This window comes from Neurospora tetraspora, assembly GCF_033439725.1.
Source record: "Neurospora tetraspora strain CBS 560.94 chromosome Unknown B0H65scaffold_9, whole genome shotgun sequence".
In the NCBI taxonomy this organism is placed as follows: Eukaryota; Fungi; Ascomycota; class Sordariomycetes; order Sordariales; family Sordariaceae; genus Neurospora; species Neurospora tetraspora.
Window position 1 is genome coordinate 1,281,389 of NW_026944391.1, and position 24,055 is coordinate 1,305,443.

General features: G+C 46.5%; 6 protein-coding genes across 6 annotated transcripts; 3 read left to right on the forward strand and 3 right to left on the reverse strand.

Annotated features, from left to right (window-relative positions):
* Window positions 1–284: 284 nt before the first annotated feature.
* B0H65DRAFT_480574 (uncharacterized protein) lies at window positions 285–1,487 on the reverse strand. The gene is made up of 2 exons (XM_062827588.1): window positions 1,159–1,487; window positions 285–1,102 (listed from the first exon to the last, which is right to left on the reverse strand). The coding sequence occupies exons 1-2, from the start codon at window positions 1,171–1,173 to the stop codon at window positions 377–379; spliced, it is 741 nt and encodes a 246-aa protein (XP_062677160.1). The 5' UTR covers window positions 1,174–1,487; the 3' UTR covers window positions 285–376.
* Window positions 1,488–1,519: 32 nt separating this feature from the next.
* B0H65DRAFT_592741 (uncharacterized protein) lies at window positions 1,520–5,901 on the forward strand. Its single transcript, XM_062831132.1, has 6 exons — window positions 1,520–1,616; window positions 1,688–1,768; window positions 1,826–1,945; window positions 1,995–2,084; window positions 2,463–4,254; window positions 4,361–5,901. The coding sequence occupies exons 3-6, from the start codon at window positions 1,833–1,835 to the stop codon at window positions 5,744–5,746; spliced, it is 3,381 nt and encodes a 1,126-aa protein (XP_062677161.1). The 5' UTR covers window positions 1,520–1,616; window positions 1,688–1,768; window positions 1,826–1,832; the 3' UTR covers window positions 5,747–5,901.
* A 994-nt stretch (window positions 5,902–6,895) lies between these two features.
* Window positions 6,896–8,776, reverse strand: B0H65DRAFT_446680 (uncharacterized protein; the record flags this gene model as incomplete). Its single annotated transcript, XM_062825807.1, has 5 exons — window positions 6,896–7,355; window positions 7,411–7,438; window positions 7,501–7,747; window positions 7,820–8,389; window positions 8,459–8,776. The coding sequence occupies 5 exons, from the start codon at window positions 8,774–8,776 to the stop codon at window positions 6,896–6,898; spliced, it is 1,623 nt and encodes a 540-aa protein (XP_062677162.1).
* Window positions 8,777–10,554: 1,778 nt separating this feature from the next.
* B0H65DRAFT_339625 (geranylgeranyltransferase beta subunit) lies at window positions 10,555–11,948 on the reverse strand. Its single transcript, XM_062823622.1, has 2 exons — window positions 11,330–11,948; window positions 10,555–11,270 (listed from the first exon to the last, which is right to left on the reverse strand). The coding sequence occupies exons 1-2, from the start codon at window positions 11,694–11,696 to the stop codon at window positions 10,651–10,653; spliced, it is 987 nt and encodes a 328-aa protein (XP_062677163.1). The 5' UTR covers window positions 11,697–11,948; the 3' UTR covers window positions 10,555–10,650.
* On the forward strand, window positions 11,810–12,531 carry B0H65DRAFT_480598 (uncharacterized protein). Its single transcript, XM_062827589.1, has one exon. It carries the CDS (start codon window positions 12,202–12,204, stop codon window positions 12,508–12,510), a length of 309 nt encoding a protein of 102 aa, XP_062677164.1. The 5' UTR covers window positions 11,810–12,201; the 3' UTR covers window positions 12,511–12,531.
* An 8,493-nt stretch (window positions 12,532–21,024) lies between these two features.
* B0H65DRAFT_512647 (putative RhoGAP group protein) lies at window positions 21,025–23,325 on the forward strand (the record flags this gene model as incomplete). Its single annotated transcript, XM_062828590.1, has 3 exons — window positions 21,025–21,562; window positions 21,707–22,447; window positions 22,502–23,325. The coding sequence occupies 3 exons, from the start codon at window positions 21,025–21,027 to the stop codon at window positions 23,323–23,325; spliced, it is 2,103 nt and encodes a 700-aa protein (XP_062677165.1).
* Window positions 23,326–24,055: the final 730 nt, after the last annotated feature.

Here is a 24,055-nt window from a genome sequence, read left to right on the forward strand (position 1 = left end):
GTGTGTGGAAAGACATGATCAACTGTCTCAAAAGTGAATACGCTACAATGAATAAATGCGATGCATTGTTTGTTTCTTCTTTTCGGCAGCTTGAATGTGCACGATGCCATGTAATCATTGTAAATACCTTCCCTTCCAGTTTCATATCCAATCTTGTCCACATCCAGCTTATAGCTTGGAAGCAGGCCCAGAAGCCTCAAACTCGACCTTGTTCTTGCAAGTGCCGACCTTCTCCAGCTCCACCTCGACAACATCACCATTCTTGAGCCAAAGCTGGGGCTTGCGGCCCATACCGACACCCTGAGGACTGTTCATGTTATCCGTTAGCATCCACTCACTCATCACCTCCCACAATCCCTCCAGTCCAGGGAAATACTCACGTTCCAGTAAAGATGACATCACCAGGCAACAACGTCGTCCCCTGGCTCAAGAACGCAATCGTCTTCTTGACCGAGAAGATCATATCCGCCGTGCTGCTCTCCTGCACCGTCTTCCCGTTCAACTTGGTGCTAATCTTCAGCGTCTGGGGATCCTCAATCAAGCTCTTGCTGACAATGCCCGGACCAAACGGCGCCCACCCATCGAACCCCTTTCCGAGAGACCATTGCCCACCACCGCGCTTGATCTGCCAATCCCGATGGCTGACATCGTTACCCACCGCGTAACCCAGGACGTAATCCAGCGCCTTATCCTCGCTCACGTCCGTGCACCTCTTGCCAATGACAGCAACAAGCTCACACTCGTAATCCAACCCTTCGCCCTCCTGCGCCAGGCGGGAGATGGGGATCGGATCGGTAGGGCCAGACAGAGATGTGACGGGCTTGTAGAAAAGGACCGGGAATTTGGGGATCGGCATGCCGGATTCGTGTGCGTGTTGCTCGTAGTTGAGTCCCAAGCAGCGGACGGTGCGGACGTCCTCGGGCGCCAGGGGGGATAGGAGAAGGCGGATATCGGCCACTTGGTCGGTTACGGTGTGCGTGCCGAAGATGTCGCCGACGATTAGGCGGGCTTGTTTGGCGGCCCGGATGTCGGAGACACCCTGGGGGAGGATGGCGTCGCCGTAGTAGGTGCGGCCGTCGCGGGCTAGGAAGCGGATGAGGCGCTGAGGAATGGGGTTAGTGGCATTGGGTAAGTATTTGATTTGGGGGTGGTACGTACAGTGAAGGAGGCCATTTTGACTGATGTGTGAGTGAGCACGGTGTTGTGAGAAGAGAGTGAAGTGTCAAGTGAGGACTGAGAAGTGACGGCATATATAATGCCCCGGACTCGGAGTGGATCAGATGCTAGGCGATCTGCGGGCAGCGGCGGGGAGCAGCGGTACTTCAACCGGCTCACGGCGGGGCTCGCTGGCTGTTAGTGGCTACCCCACATTACAGCCTAAAAGGCGTGTAAGAGGAATGTCGATAGCATCGTGAAACGACAGTGTGTACAACGCTTCGGGTAAAGCGGAAATAAGGAAAACGTCTAGAAATTCAGCAATGTTTGCCTGTGCATTCCAATATCCGATGCTTCACAATCTCTTAATGCCCTGTCAGCGTCTCATAGGCATTAAGCCCACTGTAAACAAAAGATATCCCGGGGCCGGGAACCCCCGCGTTAGCGCTCGGCTCCCCGGGGTAAGCTCTGCCGAGGTCTCCAATTGGTGTCAGAGATCCGTAACACTAACAATTAATTTGGCGATGCCGAGCTCTCCGCCAATCCGATGTCTTGCGTCATAACAATTTTCAATATCATAACCACCGACGCCACCATATACACCGTCTCAACTGTAACAGCACCTCCTTAGCCAGCTCGGTCTTAACTTTCGTACTAACATAGACAACAGCATCACTATGGCCCGCTTGTCTGGTCTGCAAAAGGAGGTCCTCGGACTCTACCGCAAGTGTCTGCGCGAGTGCCGCAAGAAGCCGGAAGCCACTCGGGCTCACTTCAAGGCCTTTGCTAGGTGAGATTAGACACTCACCTCGGACGATATGACGCTAATCCGGATGTAGAACCGAATTCGAAAAGAACATCAAGGTTGACAGGAAAGACTTCTCCGCCATTGAGTTCCTCCTGCGCAAGGGGTCGCGCCAGCTGGAAATGTACGCTTCGCCCGGAGTCAAGGATATCAGATAGGGAAGCTTCACTTTATCACTCATCACTCCTTCTCCTACCGCTGGCGGCACCTTATTTTTTTTTAATCAATTCCATGGTTCAACTGGCCCTGACAGCTCCCCGTCTTGATCCAATCTCTTGGCTGTCTCTGTGTTCCCTCTCCCAGTCCAACAACACAACATCCGCACATCACCTGTCAGTCATTTTCCAGCAGACCTACCAACGGCTTTTGCAATACACAAACACCCTCTCTTGGATCCGCCCCTCTTGGATTAGAATGGCCCGACAATGCCTGCATACAACTTAGCTTAGAAAGGAAGTCCGCACCGTCGGCCAAAGATCAACACCGCCTCTCCCTCCCGCAGTCCCAGTCTCGCCCGTCGCGCAGCCGAGGAAGTCTTTCGCAAACCGCTCAGTATATCGCTGCAAAAGCTCCGTCGAGCCCAGGCTAAGCGACATGCCACCAAAGTCCGCGTCTCGTTTGTTCACTCTAATGGGAGTCAGAATCGTCTTTCGGGGTCTGCAAGGAAGAGGCCGTCGCATCAGCGAAAGCCGAGTCCTCCGAAGCGTGGGAATCGTGCTATACCGGTGATGTGGCAGGATATCGATTACAAAGGAGGACCGAGACAGCTCCAGAAGAGTCGCGGTTCGTATGCCAAGCTCGGCCCCTATGATGCCTCCTCTTCGCAGGAAGACCACTGTTGCTTGGGGAGCCCGTCGAAGGAAGATGCGGAGAAACCACCCAGAGCGTATTGGGGAGAGCTTCCAAGGTCACCTGTGAAATCACCGCCAAAGGTCCCCAAGCCGCCAGGCGAAGAGCCACTATTATACATCAGCAGAGATAAGCGATCCGTCATCAAGTTGCGACCCCTTCCGCCCCCTCCGGAAGGCCCGAGTGCGCCAATGCCGAGACCAAGTCCAGGTACACCAACTCCAAGAGGAAAGGCTCTCGCAAGACCATCATCACCTGTCAGGTCGGGGGCACCGCAACCGCGGAAACTTCCAATGCATACTGAGACGTGGGTTCCTCCTGAGACCTGGGGTTCCACTAACAGACAGCTCAAGCCCAGCAAGAAAGGTTTAGGTGGTAAGGATCGCGCCAACGCACCGTCATCTAACAACCGCCATCTTGTATCCCGCTTCTGTCACCGTCGAAAAGCATTCCACAGGTCAAAAGATCTCGAGGAGGCACAACCGGGCGGTACCAGTACACTTACAGGGCATCATCCAGCTGTCGGCAACACCCAGGACTCTGTACGTACGGTGAAAGAGCTCCTCCCATACCGAGACCAATTCCGAACTGCCGGTCTTGCGGTGTCATCCAAGGAGCAAAAGGCATATCACAGGAGAGGGAAACTTGCCCCCTTGCTTGGAAAGATCTCACCAGGAAGTGAATGGCTGAGACTAGACGGAGGAACCGAAACTAAGGAGCTCAGCAATGAGATCGTCATTGAGGTTAAGAAAGATGACTCTCCCTCTCCTATCAATGTTGAACAGATATCACAGAAGAGCGGAGAAGACAAGCTTTCCAACGCTTCACCACAGTCAAGCCCAACAAAGCCAATTTCAAACGGCCACTCATTCGCAGAGCGTCAGCCCGGTCAAAATCCATCTCCAGCTCCCGACGAAGAAAAAGAAAACATCATACCAACAGCCCGACCACCTGCACCAAAACTCCAGGGCATCCCAAACTCCGACAAAACCCTCCCAGCACTTCCCCGTGTCTTTTCCCAAGTCCTGGTCCGGCACGGCAGCAGCCCTTCGCGGAACTCCAGCTGGAGCGCAGCCATGCGCCAATTCCCGCCTACCATCGTGGAACAAAAGGAGCCATCGCCAGACAAACAACAACAAAAGCAGAAAACGATTCACCGTCATCAACAAATCGCCACCCCATCAATCCAGTCCGCTACCAGTTACGGAACGGCCATTATCCAACCAGCAAAGAGGTACGGCCAGTTACAGATACGAAATACGCAGAACAGCATTAGCGAGGTGACTATTACAACGAAGACGCCCCCCCATCCGAGCGTGGTTTCCAGTATCGAGCTGCCGAAGAGTGTCAGAACCAGAACCAGAACCAGAACTGGCACGCCTTCTTCATACCTGGAACAAGCTCTTGATGAGGCTGTGCGGCGGCTGCAGGCCATGGGGGAGACGGTCGTTACCCCCCTCTTCAACTGTCAAGTCATCGCCGAAATCGAAAGCAACGGGCAAACATAAACATAAACGATCAACGAGCAAAACTGCGCCGTCTCCGTCGCAGAGACTGCAGAAGGCCGCGGCGCTGAGGAGGCAGAAGATGCTTAGTGGTGGTGGTGGTGCGGCGGGGGGTAGTCACAGTAGTCCACGGTCGAAGCCGTCTTCTTCTCCGGTTGTCTCGTTGAAAGGGGCTGGGGCTGGGGCTACAGCTGAGAGGTCGGCCTCGTTCACGCCAGAGGTGGAAGAAGCAATGGCTGTGATTATTCCCAGGGCCGGGGCCCCGTCAAGGCCACCACCACCGAGACCAGGACCAGGGTCGGTGCTGGCTTCTATTGAGGTTCATTGCCCGGGCCCAGTCTCGGGTCCAGTGTCGTCGACGTATATACCGAAAGGTGCTGCTGGTGCTGGTGGTCATGCGCCGCTACGCAACACCCGCCCCGAACCAGAACCCAGTCCAGATCCCGATCGCGCTGCGTTTCCACTGCCCCCTTCCAGACCAGAAAGCAGCCGTCGTAACTCGCGCCCCGACCTAACCCAAGCCCAAGCCCAAAAATTCCGCGTCAGCAAACGATCTAGCTTCATCTCCACCAACCAACGAGCAAGCTTCAGTTCCAGCCAACGTCGTCCCCCTTCCCAGCGACAGCGTCTCCCCTCTCACGTCCGACCCCCCTCTCAACAACGACCCCCCACCCGCCGTCAAACCCATCCCCCAACAACAACAACAACTCACTCCTCCCTCTTCAACGAAGACCACACACAGAGACACTCCAACCACCCCGACCGGCACCTCCCCGCGGCCGATATCCTCAAAGGTCTCAAAATCATATGCGCGGCCTCAGCTGATGAAGATTTGGACGCATGGTTTCGACATAAGACGGGACTGAGACTGCGGAGATTTCTAGCTGATTTGCGAACTTTTGAGGAGTTGGGGGAGGAGGGGGCGAGGACCATCTCGGAGGACGTGAAAAGGAGGAGGAGGAGAAGAGGAGAAAGGGCGATGAAGAGAGGGACGAAGATGGGGAAGGGGAAGGGAAAGGGAAAAAATAGGATTGAAAGGGCTGAAGAAGAGGCTGAACGTGGTGGCTCAACGACGTATGAAAGAGGGGGAGGAGCACACGGAGGACGCGAAGGGGGTTCAGGATACGGGTTGAGGCCCGGTAGGAACGGGAGAGGCGGCGGAAGAGACGAAAGAGGGTATGAGAAGGAGGGAGCGCAGAGAGGGTCAACGTCGAGGAGGTATGGGAGAGAATCGGGGGGTTATGATAGGGAAACGAAGTATGATGAAAGTTGGGGGGCTAAAGGTGGGCACGACCGGGCTAGCAGGATGCACCGTGGTACGAGTTTTGGGGAGGAGGTTCATGAGAACGGTGATGCCGATGCAGAGAGGAAGCGTAGGAGTGGGAGTGGCAGACTGAGTATCGGCAAGAGACAAAAAAAAATTGGGTATTAAAGAACGCATCAAGTTATCTGGCTCCACGAATTGGGATACGAATTGGCATATCTACGGCATCCATATGAGTTTTATACAGACGTTATAGAGAGTCGACGATTAGGATATTGCTTCTATTACCAGGACTTCCATACCTCATCAATCTGATATCTATCCAACAGCCCGCCTCTTCTTGGTTCCGTAATCGTCTATTGGTGTTGGTGAATGGGAGAGGGCAGACAAGGACGCCGCAAAGCAGGTGTGGAGGTGCTGGGAATGCAACATTATTGGACTAGAAGAGCTGTTCTGAGAGTTTAATTGGCGTTATGTATGAGGACAATAGGACTTGAGGTCAGGATAAAGTACGGTATGTTGCATAAACAAAGTTTTACAGGTTTCCCGCCGGCAAATCATCCGATCCGAGTTCCGACCAAAACTCCTCCTCCCGGTCAAGGTTGTCTCCCATCGCGCCTTCCCTTTTTGGAATTGAGACAACAATGATCGGCGCGGCTACCCAGGAGCAAGCAGCAACCAAAACAACAGCCTTATAAGTCACTTAAGCCGTAAGGCCACACGGTCATAGCCTCGCTTTGGAACCACAATCATCCAACTCTATTAAGGAGCTATACAGACTGCGGTCCCACGCACTCCAAGGTGCAGTAACTATGAATCCCTAAACGAATGATAATGCTCATTCATAAGGATCATGTCTGGTCACAAATCTAATCATACATCTCATCAGTCTTGGGTCTATCCACCTGACTCGAAGATCACCGAGAAGCTCTCCGTCTCAGAACGTCTATCCTCGGCCTTTTCTTCCCTCTCAGATGCGCCATAAAGTCCCAATCACCATGAGAATAGAGATAGATAAGACAAATTATCCGCCCGCCATGCAGTATAAGGGTAAAGATGACGGTAACTCCCAACCAAGTATAAGAACAAAAAGTGCGTCTCCCTTGGAATCCCGAAACAGATGCAGGTGTGATATCAAACTCCACTAGAGTTAGCTTAAGAACTTTTTTTGTTGCATGCATAAACACAAAAACATAATAACAGTCATCCCAAAACGACCAAGTCATTCCTCCACCTGGGTATTTTTGGTTTCTCATAACGTCAACAGCATGCATTCATGGCGATCGTGAGACTATAATATGTTGTCCATGCTAGTCCTCAAACATCAAAGTCGGAGGGTAGGCGCTCGAGAGCTGGATCAGCTGGGTACGGGCTGGCATACGAGCTTGAGTAGGGCATAGCAGTCGACATGCTCCTGACCATTGGATTGATTGGCTGGAAAGCTGAGGTGTTGGGAGCCCTGGGAGACTCGCTCCCATAGCCACTGTAGTTGAACGATTGCATATAGGAAGGTCTGCCTGAAATACTCAACGGATTAAGTCCATTGTAACTGGGGTGCTGCTGCGACGAGAAAAATCCATTGCTGGGGAGACCGTTGTTGGAGAGTCCATTGCTGGGGAGCCCGGAATAAGAGTTCGCCATGCTATCCCGCGGCGAGAAGTACGACAGCTGTGAGCCGTTCAGAGGCTTGGGTCCCGAAGATCCAAGCTGGCCGTTGGAGGGCAGAGGTCCGTTCGAAGGAAGCGCCTTTAAAGCTGGGCGGTGGCGAAGGTCGAAGCTGGAAACATGTCGGTTAGTAAAGGCGACTCAATCAAATGCTCGCGACGACTTACAAGGACCCCATGGGGCTGCCACTGCGGTCTAGAGCAATCAAGAGTTAGCTTGACGGTCCATAAAATCAGAATGGACCTCAAGTGACTCACGAGGACTGCGCTGCGGGGGATCATGGAAGACATCGTAGCTTTCCATAGCTCCATGGCTGTGACCGGAGATCTGGCTAATGCTCTCATCTTGCTCAATGGACATGGTCTCCTCGCGGGTGGACTTTGCCTTCGCGACTGTCTTGTTTCTCGCAGAAGTACGAGTGGCACGAGGCTTTGCGTTGGTCAAGGTGGAAGCGCGACGGTTGCGCTTCTTCTTGTGGTTGTCGGCCTCTTCCAGCTCACGGCCCTGTGGTGAGACACGTCAGAAAACAACAAAATGAGACAGAATAGAGGTGCGCGACCGGGAAGGATGACGTACTGGACTGCCCTCATAGATCGAGGGGCTGGCGTAAACATCGCGCTCACGCTGCAAAGTCCAATCTTCAGAATAGATGTACTCCTTCTGTTCGATAGTAGTTGAAGCCTCCTCCATTAACTTCAAGACAGACTCGTCCTTGCGCTGGTTGCGCTTGCGCTTTTGTTGCTCATTAGCGGAATCGAAGAGACCCATACCGGGATACCGGATTCCCTTGAGCTTGCTGGACTCGTCGTCATCGTCGTCGAACTCCGTAATCTCAGACGTGACTTCAGAGGAGGGGAGGATACTGTCCGACGTCGCAGTCTCGGAAGGCCATCTATCGTACTTGCTCGCAAACATGTTGTCGGGGGTATCCGAGGCAGGAAAGTCAGAGCGTGAACGCTTCATAACGGGAGTTTGAAAACCGGGAGGGTCCAAGTATGCGTGACCGTGGCGCAAATTGTGAAATTGGAGGGACGCGTTGTTCGGGTCTGTAATCCAGTGGGTCAACACAGGTGTGTGGTCCAGCTGCTCGCCAGCCGGCTCGTTTTTGACCAAGTCATCCCGATTCTGAAAAGCCTTGGGCCTATTCTGTAGGGGGGTATTGTTCAGCAACGTCCCTCCGAGGGGGGAATTGGCAGAGAAGCAGTGACCACTTACAGCTGTGCCGGCCGGCCGACCACGCTTTGCGGGTTTCTTGTTTTCCTTTGCCTCAAGCCGTTCAATCAGAAGCTCCTTGATACCACTGGTTTCCTCCCATTTGAGGTATTGTTGCATGGTCTCCCTCGATGCATCGTCGTTACCTGACCGCAGTTCTGTCTTGAAGCGGTGGGACAGATGACTCTTGGACGAGCAATGTGTGAGTAGGTGGGAGACATCGGAAAAGATTGGCTGCTTGGGGCAGAGGGTGCACTTGAGTGGGATCAAAGTAGGGTCGTACTTTGTCTCCTCCATGTCCATTGGCGCGACTGCGGCCATTGTCTAGCAAGTGTAAGTCAATAACAACATGGCAATGTGGTTGTGCATGGTTGCAACGAGGTAGTAACTCACTGCCGAGTTTGACCGGCGAGGCCGGAGCTGAGTTGACTGCAGGATCAAGCCGAAGTTGAGAACAAAGTTGTCTGGCTGCAATGACTCCGTTGGTGGTAAGGGGAAGACGTGTATTTTGATAGACGGATGGGCAGGCAAGACTTGGGGTATCTGAGTGTGTGTGTGAGAGAGTTCCGGCAGTGTTGATTTTCAAGGAGTTCCTGACGAGTGATGCATAAGGTGAGAGCAGTGGCGTGTTGAAGGCGTCAGTCTCCGTGGGGGATATGGATGAACTTTGTAGGCTGTCTGTCTGCTGGAAGTCCCAAGGAAGCTGGACACTGGCGTAGCCCGGGACAGAATTGTACAGTGATAAGGTCGGATCCAGGAGCCTAGCAAGCACGAGTCTCCAAGAAAGTGAAGGCAGCGGTGATGGTGATATTGGTGTTGTTGACAGGGTCCATCACGTGCATCTCCACGAAGAAGGGATCCGGGGCAAAGTCTGGGCGGGTCAGTGAACGAAAAAGGGAAGAAGGGAGGAAGTACAGATTCTCCGTTAATAATGGAAGATCTCAATTCCAGGGTCGTCTCTGATGACACGATTGGAGGACAGAGAGACCGATCGGTGTTGTTGGGAGGGGAAGGAACTTCCGCGACGAGCAGACAGAAGGTCGAGGGGAGCGTGAGAGTTGGAGAGAGGAAGAACTTTGGGAGGCAGAGAATTTGCAGAAACGAGAAAAGTGCAACAGCCACTCCCACTCAGCCTGCCGAGGGCACGAGAAGAACCCTCGGCAAGGGCACACACAATGGAAAGAACGGTTGGCCACGAATCTAATGACAGTTTGAGGAAGGTACGATGAGACTTGCGGGCAGTTTGGTCCGAGTGTCAGGAAGTGGACGAGAAAGGTGGGTGAGTTCGTCAGAGTGGGAAGGAACGATGAAGACCCAGGATCACAAAATTCCGCGGAGGGGTCAGTCTGGAAGGTGTCCGGTACCGTAACGTAAAAAATCATTATTGCTGGAGGAAGTCGCGGGAAAAGCTGATCAATGTTCGGCCCCGAAAGATGCCCAGATAGCCTGAGAGAACTTGCTATCGGTTCATCGGGCTTTTTGTTGACGTTGAAGGCAAGTGTCGTTGATGAACCAAGACTATTATTCCATGGCGGTCTGTCTTGCACCCCACCCAACGGTAACGTAAGAAACGGCCATCTTCGACTTCAGCTGTCTCAAAAATACCAAGTCAGCAATTGTCCAATGGTAGGCGACCAAGCTGCGAGACGGGTAGATGCAGTGACAGGTAATTACCAGGAAACAAAGGTCAAGGTCAACAAGTTGAAAGATGATGGAAATGATGTATTGGATGGGGCACCTCTAGGCCTTGGGTGATGCAGATGTTGGAAGAGTTGAACAACGAACGGTCAAGGGGCAAAGGTAAAAGAGTAGCTGAGACTGTGACAACGCTAAGACAATGTGCGAATGGTTCAAGTGAAAGAAAATTGTATTAAAGGAACACTATGGAATGTCCCCGACCTAACCATGTTGGTTGACGTAGCAAATGCTCATCCAAGCAACAATAATGCAGTAGGGTACTCGTCTGAGCTAGAAACGCCTCACAGGCCCACTGAAGGGATGTAAGGGCGTTTCTAGCCCACACGAGAATGATTTGCTCTTCTCCCGCCTTGTATCCTGCCGACGCCTGGAGTGCGTGTCGGAAGGTTATTAGATGGCAGGAGGTAGTTGTGTTTGTGCCATGTGCCATGCCATGATGATGAGATAGTATAAGAAGTCATCGTACCGTATTCCGACAACACCACATCTCATTCCTCTCAATGGCCAAGGACACGCTTGATGGTTGACTTGGGCATGCAATAAACCTCGTCAACCGGCTCCAAGCCCGGACAATCCAGCAAGCTCAAACCCGCAATGCCAAAGCAGGTGTGCCAGACATCCACCATGTCGCCAGGCCTGTCCGAGATACCACCCTTCTCCGTGTCTTGCGAGCTCAGAATGAAGTTGGTGAGCTTCTCCTTGTCGATCCAGTGCGTCTTGCCAATCATTTCCAGACTGCTCAGCACCCACCAGCTGTAGCACACGTCCTCCTTCTTCTCCGGACGACCGTTCAAGCCACCGCCAGCGATCTGCCTCTCACTCAACCAGCGACCAAGGCGATCAACGTCAATGAGCTCCTTGCGGCCAGCAATGGCGAGGGCAGCGACACAGGTGAAGATCTGGCCAGAGTGGGACTCGGCACCGGGGCTGACACCGTAGCCGCCGTCAAAGTTGGCGCATGCAGCAATGTGGGCAACAGCCTTGTCAACATCGACAAGGTGGAGGAGGCCAAGGAGGGAAAGGGCATTGAAGGCGCCGTAGAGGAAGCGAGTGTCTTCCTCACCCCACTCATCACCCGCAAACGTGCCGGTCTGAGGGTTCTGGAGGCTGGCGATATCTGGAGAGGTGATTGTCAGTACATGCTAAGGGGGTTTACCTGGATAGATGGCGACGCACACTTTCCCACCTGTGCCTTGCCCCGGCCACGCGTCTCGAGGTCATCAAAGGCGTCGACCATGGCGAGGATCTGCACGGCACTGACGGTGGACAGCATGTGGGCGTCATGGCCGGGTGCCGCTCCGAAGCCGCCGTTCTCGTGCTGGCATGATAGCACAAAGTCGATGGTCTCGGCGCGCGGGAGGGCCTCGGGGTGGCCGAGGAGGTGCAGAGCGGTCAAGCCCCAGTAGAGGCCATTGAGACGCAGATGCTCCGTCAACCAGTAGTCATATTCGTCCTTTCTAGAGTCGAGACTCTGGATGTACTTGACGTGGGCTGAGGTTGCGAGCTGCAGCTCTTGCGGGAGAGAGGTGAAGTTTTGTGTCATGTTTTGAATTTGAGGGTTTTATGGTGCGGTGGAAGCTTTGATGGGTCGGGTTGGAATCAAGGATCCGGTTATTCAGTCAGCCTCCATTGCCGGCCGGTACCCCACCATGGACGTTGAGGTCTTACGTAATCGGTACTCGGCAGCCACCGTTCAGGCGCTATTTTTGTGCCAAGAAATGCCCTCTTGGAGCTTCTCTCTGGGCAATCACAATTCTGGGAATGCCCGAAGGCGGGACACACGTATTTGCGGGAGCCGGTTGATGGTGGATCTCTCGCGAGTACGAATGAGGTAGATGAGCTTCATCTCATGAATGTCGTGATTATTTTTAAATGACGGGCTGATAGGTTGGGCAGCAGTCGTACCTAATACAGTGCACTGGCGCTGAAGACGAGATACGAACGGCCATTGTACAGGGGTGAAGGCATATGTCTCCATCAAGGACATTGTCCACAGCCTGATGAGGCGTCATGATCTTGTTTCCCTGAAAACAGCTGGTTGACATACGATGGCAGATACTGGAAATTCCTGGAATGCTTGCTTCGGCCAATTTGCGCTTCAAGATGACGAATCTTGGCCGGCGCTTCGGATCGGTATCCTCTCGTTTACATGGCGGGGGCACGCAGGTGCCACAGGCGATTTGATACCATATCCAACACCGTCGTCGACTGGCGCAAGTGCGCAACAACGTCCGTCCATCCAGCCTCTTTCAAGGCCGTCAAATCGGAAAAAAGAATCTGATTCAATGTTACGAGATCTGGCCAGGGTAAGTGCAGCTTTAGTCCTTGCCGCAGATCACGGTCTCGTGCAATCATGATCGAGACACATTCAGTGACGGGTCTTGGCTTGGTGTTTTGGACTTTGCAACGTGGACTGCCCAGGTCGAATCTTGCCGTGATGCATCTGTGTCACTTGTGATTCGAGACTCTTGAGTCCAGGGAACGTGAGGTGGTGGCTGAAACCAAGGACCAGTCCTCCGGTAGAGCACCAGATTGTTAGCCCTTGGTTCAGCATCAATATCATGCCGTCACATAACTCAACAGAATTTTTAAAAAAAAAGATGTTGCAGTGAAGCGCTGGAAGCAGCGTCGAAGCCGTCCCGTCGAATTGGAGACAGCGCTTTGTCGCGGAAGAGATGGCCGTTCAGCAAGTGGGACGAGAGAGGCACGAGAGATGGTTGAGTGACCAGTAAGAGTTGAGAAAGGACAACAACAGTTTCAGGCTTGGCCTGTGTTCCTGGCGCTAGTCCCAAGAAGAACTAGGGTGCTCGGCCAGGCCCTCCCGACTCTCAAACGCTGTGACCGCAGAGACTTTTGGTGTTGTTTGTTCAGATATGGACTGAAGTGTCGTTGTGCTGTTCAGAGGTCAAGAGGGAGTGAATACTGAATAGTCTCCAATCGCGAGAGAGTTCCGTGCAACTTGCTTCTTTGGGAACTCTTCACTTTCTCTGGACATCTAAAATTGCCCATGATATTCTCTTCTCATGATGAACGAGTACCACCTTCAATCACATGACGACAGGGCCACAAGGCCATCATTTGCGGCTCAACCAGGCCAAGAGGCCCGTCTTGGATTTAGTTTGCTGGAACCCAGGTCAGCCAGGAGATCCGTTCCGTACTTACCTTAGCCCATCTCTGGCCCCAGGCTTCCCGCTCTTCAAGTTCCAGCGGTGTATGCACAGCATCCATGAGCAGCAGGCGATCATCAGCACTATAGACAAAAGGGGATTCGGGATATTTGCAACCCGTGATGTCGGATATCATGACATGCCGTTGTTGTTTGGTTGGTGATGTTGGTGCTTGCTTGACGGAATAGGTAGTGACAATGGATATTGGACAAGCCCCGGATATTGGAGTCCTCCGTCTGCAAATTCTCTTGAAAATGGAATTATTGGAACACTGCACTATTGACTGCGCTTACACGCGCTCTTCACCCATTCGAAGCGAAAGCAATTTACCCCGCCACAAATGCATACGAATGCTGTTAGATGTGACCGTGTAGAATTGATTGATTGAAGAGTGTGTGTGGCTCGCCCAGAAGGTATGGGGGGTGTTGGGGTAACCTAAATATGCCCAGAAGTCAGGCAATATTAGGTGGCTAGAGCGCTAACCTCTATATAGTATGGCTAAAACCACCCTTGAATTTAATATACCCCTTTACTTACAAACTTTTTAAATAAGGTAAAAGTGAAACTATTTATAGAGTTTCTTTTCTAGTATTTTAATTTCTCTAACTAAATTATAAATATTCTTTAGAATATTATTTAGAATTTCCTTATCTATCCTTATCTCCTTACGAATTAGTATATTCGTTATTCCTATTAATTCCTAGAATTTTTTGTAATCTAATTGTTCTAGAACTTTTATTAATTTATCAGCTAGTATCCTCTTCGTTTCTAGATATTTAATTTTAATCCTTCCCTCTATAATTTCCTACTTTAATTAGTAACAATGGATATTAATGTGCTTCAATTTAGTTATTACCTTTACTATCTTCATAGTTAATATACGGATCGTTTGTATATTGTTATAGCCGATTATAAATATATTTTTATCGAAGAGAATATTAATTTCCTTATATAAATGTATAATAATGATAATTTCCTTAGTAACATTTAAAATCGATAGTAGTTTTACTTTTATTATTAAAGTAAATACTATCTTTTATTTAGTTACACCTTAATAAACTAAATTACTAAAGAGTTTAATTATAAATTTATACGAACTTTTTCGATTTAGAGAATTGTCGGCGTACCATATATTTAAAGTAATTTCGAATTTATTAATATACTATAATAGAAGGAAAAATTAGGGTAATATTAAAGGTAATATAAAATTTTATTAATAGCTCTACGATATTGAAGATTGGAATTATAATTATAGCGAATTAATCTATTAGCAGGGAAAGCAATATTAAGTTGGGTGATTATAGTAATATACATTATAAAGCCAATAACGACCTAATATTTCCGGATTTTATTAAAAAAGGTTATACTATTATAAAGTATAAACTTTTTATTATTCATTGGGATAAAGGCGAAGGTATAAAGATTCTTAATTAATTTAGTAATTCTGTAGATATATTCCTATTAAGACAATTAAATATAATTTACTTCTTAATTTTAAATAATTTCAATCCCTAAAAACTATTAAAGGTTATTATTATTAGTAAACTTATATTTCTCTTTTAACTTCTTTATAACCCAAATAATTTTATTATACTATAATTTATCGAAGGCGAAAATAAGATCGTTAATATAGTAGAAAATTAGGATTCTATTATATTTGAGGATATACGAGTCTTCAAATGACGGTTTGAACTTTAAGTTTTCGAAGGTACTATTGAGTTCTCGTTACTATAGTAAAGGAGTTTATTAGAAATTATAAAAGGCTTTAAGGATTTTAAGGATAATACTATATTTTCAATAATTAGGAGGTATACATATATAAATCTCTTTATTAAAGTAGGCATTAACGAAGGCGTTTATTATATTATATTAAATAAAATCGCAATTAAATTTAGTAATATAAGCGATAATTAATTCAAATAAGTAATTAATTAACGTAGAAGTATACATTTCTTTATCGTAATTATATTACCAGTCTCTTTTAACTATAAGGCGAACCTTTACTTTTAATAATCGATTATATTTATTAAATTTATATACGTATACCTATATATAGTTAAAGATTTAAAGACCTTTAACACGGAGGATAGTTTTATTAATTTTAATTTATAATTTTAATTCTTTATAGTTATCCAAATATATTTCCTGTACTTACTTAAAGAGATTATTTAGATTATAATATTCGAAATTACGGTAAGTCCTTAGGATTAGAGAGAGGTTTTAACGTTTAACAGAGTCTAGTTTACTAGCCTTAGAAATTAAATAATTAATTTCTACCTTTATAATTATTTTACCTTACCGTTACTTAATTAGTTAAGCAAATTTTTTAACGTTAAATGTAGCTTTCTATAGTTCGAACGTTAGAAAGGAGATAGATTTTAGTAAATTTATTATAAGGCTGGTAATAAAGGTAGTTGGTAGTATATTTAGCAGAGTACGGTAATTAAATATAAAATCGATAAATATTTTATTTCGAGCGGTAGGCTTTATTAGTTTCGAAACGGTTTTATTATTATTTCTTTAAATTTATTATTGAAGAATAATAGTCGGAAAGGGGTAAGATTATTGTTTTTTATATTTTAGGTTACATTAAAGGGTTTAAAATACTGTATAGATAGTTAAGGAGATTAATTAATTCAATTAAATAAATTAGTAATTTTATTATTGATTAGCCTTAATCCTTTTTTAAAATTATTAAGATTCTTTAAATAAATTGAATCTTCGTGAAAAAGTACGTTATGGGTATAAATAATACGGTTAGTTTATAGGTTTTAAATTTAATAAATAGAAGAAGTAGTATAGCTGATAAGGAATCCGATTTAGGTTTTTAGTTAAAATTTCTTATTCCGTTACTTTTTCTTTTATATAGTATCTATTATTACATATATTTTATAGTTATAAATACGTAAATAATTAAAGTTAAGTTTGCAGGGTTTAGTTTATACCCCTTTACAGTAGGTTACAAAAGTATAAAATTACTCGTATAGTAACTTTTAATTGTAAAAATACTTAGGTAATCGGTTAGTAAAATAGACTAAGGTTGAAATAATTTGAAGTTAGAAGTTATAAGGGGATTTAGCGCTATTTATTATTATATACGCTTTTTTTTTTAGATTATACCCTTTAAGCGTTTAGTACTACCGTTTTAAATTTAAATATTAAGTATTGAGGGTTTAAAAATAATAAGGTATATAGTTAATTTATCCTTAACGTATTAGGTATTAAAATCGTTATTATATTCGATATATTTAACTTCAATATTATATTAATAATTAATAGTATCAATAACCGAAAGAAGTTTTTTAGCGATAGCCTTAATTATTTAATTCGCTATATAGATATTTTAAACGAATTTAATTTATTAATGGGTAATAAATATAATGTATTTAAAGCTATCTTTCCCTACTTTATATTCGAAGAAATCGACAGCGAAACGTTCTCCAAGGTTAAATTCCTTATCGCATAGTTTTTATTTAATTTATTGTTTAATTTTTAAAATATTATACGCATTATATTAATAAATAGCAGGTTCTTTGAATTTAGTACCTTCGATATTATAGAAGTATTTGAGAATTTGAGGATTATAATAGTTGAATCGCTTATATTAGAATTTAGTAGGTATTTTATACGCAAATAGCTAGTAAAAGAGTTAAAACAATTTCAATAAATAAAAAAAGCAGCACAGTTGAAAGAGAAGGGTAAGTATTTAAAGACCGTTTAATAATAGATTTTTTAAAGGAAATAAAAGAGTAAGCTGTTTAACCAACGGAAGTAATTATTAGGGGGTTTATAATCCTAATAAAAACTTTACTTTCGAAATAAGCGTAGTAATATAAAATTTATGATAAAATTAAGGTAGAAGATTATTTTTTTTAATTATAATTTTAAAATCACCTTCTCTCTTTATATTTTTACATTAATAGTTTTTAAACCCTTAATATGTATTTAAGATTTATTAGTTTAAATACGGTTTTTTAGGAACGCTATTCGAAACAAAAAAAAACGATTGATTTTGGTAAAAATATAAATGGAAGCCCCGGAATTGAGGATTATAAAGTTCTTAACTAGGTAAGTATTATCTTTATTATTATTTACGTTAAAAGTATTTTATTTAATAAGAAATATTAAATCGTAAGTACCGATTTTTCGTCTCCTTTAACTTTTTCGAAGTAGTAATTTGCATAGAAGCGATGAAGCGGTCCTATATTTAATTCCTGGCCTTCTTAACCTTTTTATTAATTTTAGAATTCTTTTCGAAATTTTTATTAATAAACTTCTAAATAGGGGCACCTAGTTTCTATTTAGGATTATCTTTAATTTTAAGTCTTAAATATTAATAGTACGTTATTAGGTAAAGGCTTCGTTCGTAAATTTTATAAAGCGGCGTAGCGCTTCCTCTTTTTTTCAGCTGTAAAGAATCTTTTATATTTTTATCCACACTACATTTTTTCTTTACATTTGCCTTTTATTTCTTTTTACAATTAGAATTAAGAGTATCCTTTTTATTAAATACACATTCTTACGAGCTAGAGTAGCTAATATTTTAAGCGCTACGAACTATAGCTTTCTTAGAATTAATTAATAATACAGTATATTTTGGTATATTAACTCTTTTTAAATTAGTAGATACATCCTTATATTTTAAACATATTTTCTCGAATTCGTTATCGAATTTCTAAGAGTTACCAATTTAGATAGGTTTATATTTACGGACTATATCGATAACATTAGTCAACTATAAAGTAGGGGAAGTTACTTTATTAATTCCGAGTTTCTTTCCGTTTACAATAAGGATTTCCTAATCGGATAATTACTTTTTAAAATTCTTAAGTTATTTCTTTATAATTCTTTTAATAAAGTTTTAATAGTTTCGACAAGCTTTAGCGATTTAGTTAATAGAGCAATAATTAATTTGATTCTTAATTTTTCTAAATTAATTCCAGGTAGATTCATCCTATTCGAATAAGGTATTAGTATAGTAGGCGGCAACGTAGGTACTTATTTAATTACGAATTCGGGTATTAGGATTATTGAAGTCTTTTTAGTACTTATAGCGAGTATTATATATATTATTAGCTTACTCGTACGTTACTTTCCCGGTAATTATTAAGTCGGTAGAGGGGTTAATAACTATATCCTCCTTAATAATTCATTCGGTATAGTATTTATCATCCTCCTTTTCCTCATTTTCATTTTTTTCTTTTAAACTTCCTTCCTTATTATTTTCGTTAGCGCTAACGGCGGCTTCTTCTTAGAGTTAGGTAGCCGTAGTAGCCTCAATAACAGTACCATTAATATTAGTAGTTATTGTAGTAATTATTACAAATGTAATTACGATTTTCTTAATCCGGATTCCTCTATTAAATTTAACGAACTCTTTTTTTACTATTAGAAAGCGGTTTTTTATTCATTTAGTAAAGAAGAAATCTTCCAGCTTAGAGGGTAAAACCCTTTAAATTATAGGTCCTCCTTTAAATAGCTAATTATTAAAATTTAGGTTATTACTAGCGAATTTTTAAGAGCTTTATATTAGCTAAGCTAGTTAGAAGGGGTATTGAGGATAATTATAATAGCCTTATTAGTAGATTCTTTTAACAGAAATATAGCTAACGTTGTTAGTTTTATAAGAATATTGCTTATAATCTATAATTGTAGCGTTAATCATAAATATACAAATTAGACTATTAATTATTAGATATAACCATATAGAATTGATTGATTGAAGAGTGTGTATAGCTCGCCCAGAAGGTATGAGGGGTGCTGGGGTAACCTAGATATGCCCAGAAATCAGGCAATATTAGGTGGCTGGAGCGCTAACCTCCATATGGTATGGCTAAAACCACCCTTGAATCTGACAAATGCACCCAAATCCGCCAGGTACCCTTCGCTTTCCCCGCTGATGAATGCCCAGCCTGTCCAGGGCATATTGGAGATGCTCTTGGCGGACAAGAGAGATGGAGATTGGTTGTTTCTCCCAACTGCTGTTGGCCCATCATGGCGTTTAAAAGAACAAAGGAACAGGGATGGGCCAATCCAAGCATCCCTCCAGGTCGTGAGTGACTGCTTCTTGTGTCTTCGCTTGCCGTTTCAGGTTTCCCTTGAACCCGGGAGGGAAAACAACAAGTGAACAAAAAAGTCAAAGCTGCCTGTCGCCCTGTCCTGCCGCTGATGAGGTCCTGTTGGGCCTGAACCGGAACTGCCCGGATCCACACTGCTATTGTTGACTGTCCACCAGGTACCAATGACTACCTCCAATTTGCGAGCCCAGTCGAGGTCAAGACAAGTCTCCGCTGTTAGTACGACGTTAACAGAGCCGGCCGCTAAGCTTGCCGGCATTAACAGCCAGCCAGCGCCTGGCAAAAGCTCAAAGCGTCAAGCTGGTGCCCTGGTTGCCCTGCGTGTCTCCATCTCCCTAATCAAGTCCGCTGGTCCCGCTCCCTTCATCAGACTCCACAGCGAAGAGACTCCAGAATTGAAGAACTCCAACCAGGGAACTCCATAATCGACCGACTCCCCCCATCCCGTCGACGCATCAACGTCGGTTCGGAGTATCCTGCCAAAATCGACACCACCGTCCGACCACCTCTCACACGCATCGTGCTGCTGCAGGAACGGACCCATTCTCCGACCAGGCTGACATCTCGTCGTTTCAGTTCTGCTCAGAAACCTCCGAACAGGAACTTGACCCCTTAACATTGGATTTTCAACACTACAACACGACGGCGACTCTGCCTCTCCAACCTAATCGCAACCGGGCTGCCCGCTGGCGGTCTTCCCGATTACCTCTACAGGACTCCATCAATTCTGACGTATAGTGATCGCGGCGCATCTCAAGGTAGCCTACCTGGCTGGCCCTTCGACCCTCGGATTCCCTCTCCAGGACCAGTCAGTCATAGAGGCGAGCGCACGTCCACGATCCCTTTGTTCCCTCTTCCTTAGCATACATCCTGGAAGGGCTGCGGAACCGCATAGGTACATACGTACATACATATTCGTCGACCTCGAGTATATCTCCGACCCCTTACATGCCATCGCCTCGTCATCAAATATTGCGAACAACTACTCCGGGTTACCTCTAGCTGGATGTCGCAGTGAAAGCCGTCGCCGAGTTGGGAAATCAATTGGTTTGCCAAAGGTCAGCCAGCGCCGCTCCGTCACATACCGTTTTGCCCGTCTTTGCGCATCCTCCTCCTCCGATCATCCTCTGCCTTGCCTCCATAACACATCCACTACCCATCTCCATCACACCTTCAGCCCGGCCCCAGCCTAATTCTACTATCCTAGTCCATATCTGTCAGCTCTGCTGGATTCCTTCTTCGCTTTCTCTTTCGGCTCCTTCGCGCGCGCCCGGTTGTGTGCAGCCTGCGCCATCCCTACCTGACACTTTCATGTTACCTCGACGTTTGTGCCTCGCTGGGTCGCTGCCTCATTTGTCGCAGTCGGCCACTTTCGTCTATTTTAACCTCCCTGCAAACTGCAAAGCAAACCCTGACATTCGACGTGATACCGCAGCGGACAAGACCGACTCGCTGACCTGAAATCTGACTGCGCCAGACAACGAATCGGGATCCCGTTCGACAAGCATACATTAGTCTATCCTTAAAACACAGGCGCCACACCTGATAACCGATTTCGATCCGATCTATCTCGGTCGTCATTGTCCGCGCCTGGACCTGGAACAACCTAAGAAGTGAGCGAAAAGAGATGGCCCGAAAAGGCGTACCGCAACCGCTTACGCTGGCAGAATCCGGAACTCCTGGAAAAGAAACCTCTCCGCGCCTTGGTGACACCACCCAACGACAACAACAAGCCCCAAGCAGCAGCGCCGTCAGTGCCACCGGTAGTGGTAGTAGTTTGGCCAGCGGGCGCTCGACTCCGCAAGCCTCGCGATCGCCAAGGTCCCCACGTTCCCCTTTCAAGATCGGCCTTCAAAAGCCAGAATCCCCCGGGGAGCCACCGAGAACCTCGTCACCCCCGACCCAGCAACCCGTCGAAGCCGTCGCCGTTTCCCAAGACCAGCGCTATCAACGGCAGAAATCCCCAGAGGTCCCGCCCGAGGACCATTCACGCGCGACCACCTCCACGCCGGTACCGTCGCAATCGTCCGATCATCAGGGCCACAAACATAGCCGAAACGACGAGGACAAGTCGTCCAAGTCGAGTTTCTTTCTCAGCTTTGGAAAACCAAGCAGGTCGTCAGAACGCGCAAATTCTCCTCAGCTCTTCGAATCGCGAACAGAAGGTATGTCGAGGGAGACCGAACCATCTGCCCATTCAAGGTCAAATGCCAATCACGAGCTCCTAGGTGTGTCAAGAGTTGCTTCGCATTGATGATGCCATTTGGTCCCATGTGCTTCTGTATGTTAACTTGTCCCCGTTTGCACAGATCCGTCATATAACGAATACCCATCGCAAGGGAAGAGCCCAACTCTGCCTGCCAAGTCTGAAGTATCTCTAATCTCATCCAACGAATACGAAACAGCGAACAAAAACAGAAGGAGCAAACCCAAACCATTCACCCTATTAAGTCGCACAAGATCGCACAAGGAGAAGGAGAAGGAAAACCAACCAAATTCTCGAGAACCTGTGTACGCGCCCGCGAGACCTGGCGAACCCGACAAGGTGTATGCGACATCAGCACCGAGAACTGCACCAATACAAGAACGCACATTTCGCGACATGATGGTGTCCGGACCAAGAGGCCATTCGGCGGAGAGGGCGGGTGGTAGCAAGCATTTTGAGGGCATAAACAGGAATCAGTCCATATCGCTCAAGGAGGCAGGCGGATCGCTCTTTAACGGACTAAAAGAAAGTAGAGCCGCCGGCTTTCTCACCAAAAAGTTGTTTGGAAGTTCGAGGGAAGACAGGTTCGCACCAAAGGAGCCGGTAATAGACGACGAGCATTACGTTCTCAAGGTTATCAACCTACCGCTCGTTGAGCAGACGCGGTTAACCCGAATATCCAAGAGGCTGGAGGACTCGCGCGACAAGACAGAGTTTTGGATGCCAGCGTTCCCCTGGAGAGCGATCGACTATCTCAACTACAAGGGAAGCGACGTTGAAGGGTTATATCGAGTTCCTGGCAGTGGACCGCAAATCAAAAAGTGGCAGCGGAAATTTGACGAAGGTATGTGTTCAAAAGCTTTTCTGAGAAACGGTTCTAACGTTGACTTTTTCGCAGAGCTCGATGTGGACCTTTTCGAACAACCAGATCTTTACGACATCAACATTATCGGCTCCATGTTAAAGGCATGGCTCCGCGAACTACCCGACGAACTATTCCCGAAAGCAGCCCAAGAAAGAGTGGCCAAGGAATGCGCGGGGGCAGAGAAAGTGCCCGAGTTACTTAGAGAAGAGCTCTCCAACCTTTCGCCCTTCAAGTACTACCTACTCTTCGCCATTACATGTCACCTCAGCCTGCTGCTCGCGCACTCGGACAAGAACAAGATGGATTTCCGGAATCTCTGCATTTGCTTCCAGCCATGCATGAAGATCGATGCCTTTTGCTTCAAGTTCCTGGTATGCGACTGGAGGGACTGCTGGAAGGGATGCAAGAACGAAGCCAAGTACATCGAGGAGGAGTATGCGCTATTCGACCAACCGCCACCAAGGAGCCACAGGGTTACTAAGCGGGAGACGGAGTTGAGGGAAAGGGAGGAACAAGAAGACCGGGAAAGGGCATTACAGCGAGAACGAGAAAGGGAGCAAAGAGCTCATCAACAACAGGGGGGTCAGGTTATTCCTCCAGCCCATCGCAACGGAAATGCGCAACAACCAGCGCAACCACCGCCAGTCCAGCGACTAAGGAAAAAGAACACGACGCAAGAAACAACACAAACAGCCACTGTTGACACCGGCTCAACAATATTGACGACCATCACGCTGGTCAGTGATCGAGACGCGTCACCTGCGCGAGGACCAAATCATCAGAACCGGAGACAATTACAACCGGGTGAGCTACCGGCTCTTTCGCCCATAAAACCACTGTCACCGATGGGGTTTTAAGAGGGCTCTGCTGCTTGGACAATTTGTTCTTTCTTCGCTTCTTCTTTTCATTTCCTTATGCTTATAGGCTTATCGACCTTTTTTCAGTGAGGAGGTTTTCGTGAGTGGTTTATTAGTCCACTAGAGTCCGTTGAGGACACACAAGTCACAGTCACAGTCCGTTGAGGACACGGAGGGGCGATATCACAAACTCATATTGAGACACTCAGACACAGAGACAACACACACACACACACAAAACACAACTTTGAACACACACAAGACACGACTTTTATGCTGTGGACGAAATTCTCCTTTTCTTTTCTTATCTCTCGTTTACTCTACCAAAGAACAACGTTATAGTTTTACCTACCACCATACCAATCCATGTTTATCACACACACACAACCAACTAACAGACACATCAAGTCCCAAGAAGAAGTTTCCTTTTTTAAAGTCAAGTTGAGTCGAAGTCAAGAAGAAGGCAATGCAATGCGATCGTTATCTACTACGGGTCTTTCCTTTTTTGTTTTTCTGTTAATCGGTTGCTTGTTTGTTTGCGTTTGAAATACCCCCTTCCGCGTACAGTTGTCGTTTAGTCAATCATTATCATATTCCCTTTTTATTGCCAGTTTGCCTGCTGCCTGCTGCTTATCCACTAGATTTGAGGTCGTCGTCGTTCACACAGTTGCTTGTAACCATATCGGAGAATGAAATGGAGAGAAGGGGAGGAGGAGGGGAGGAGGAGGGG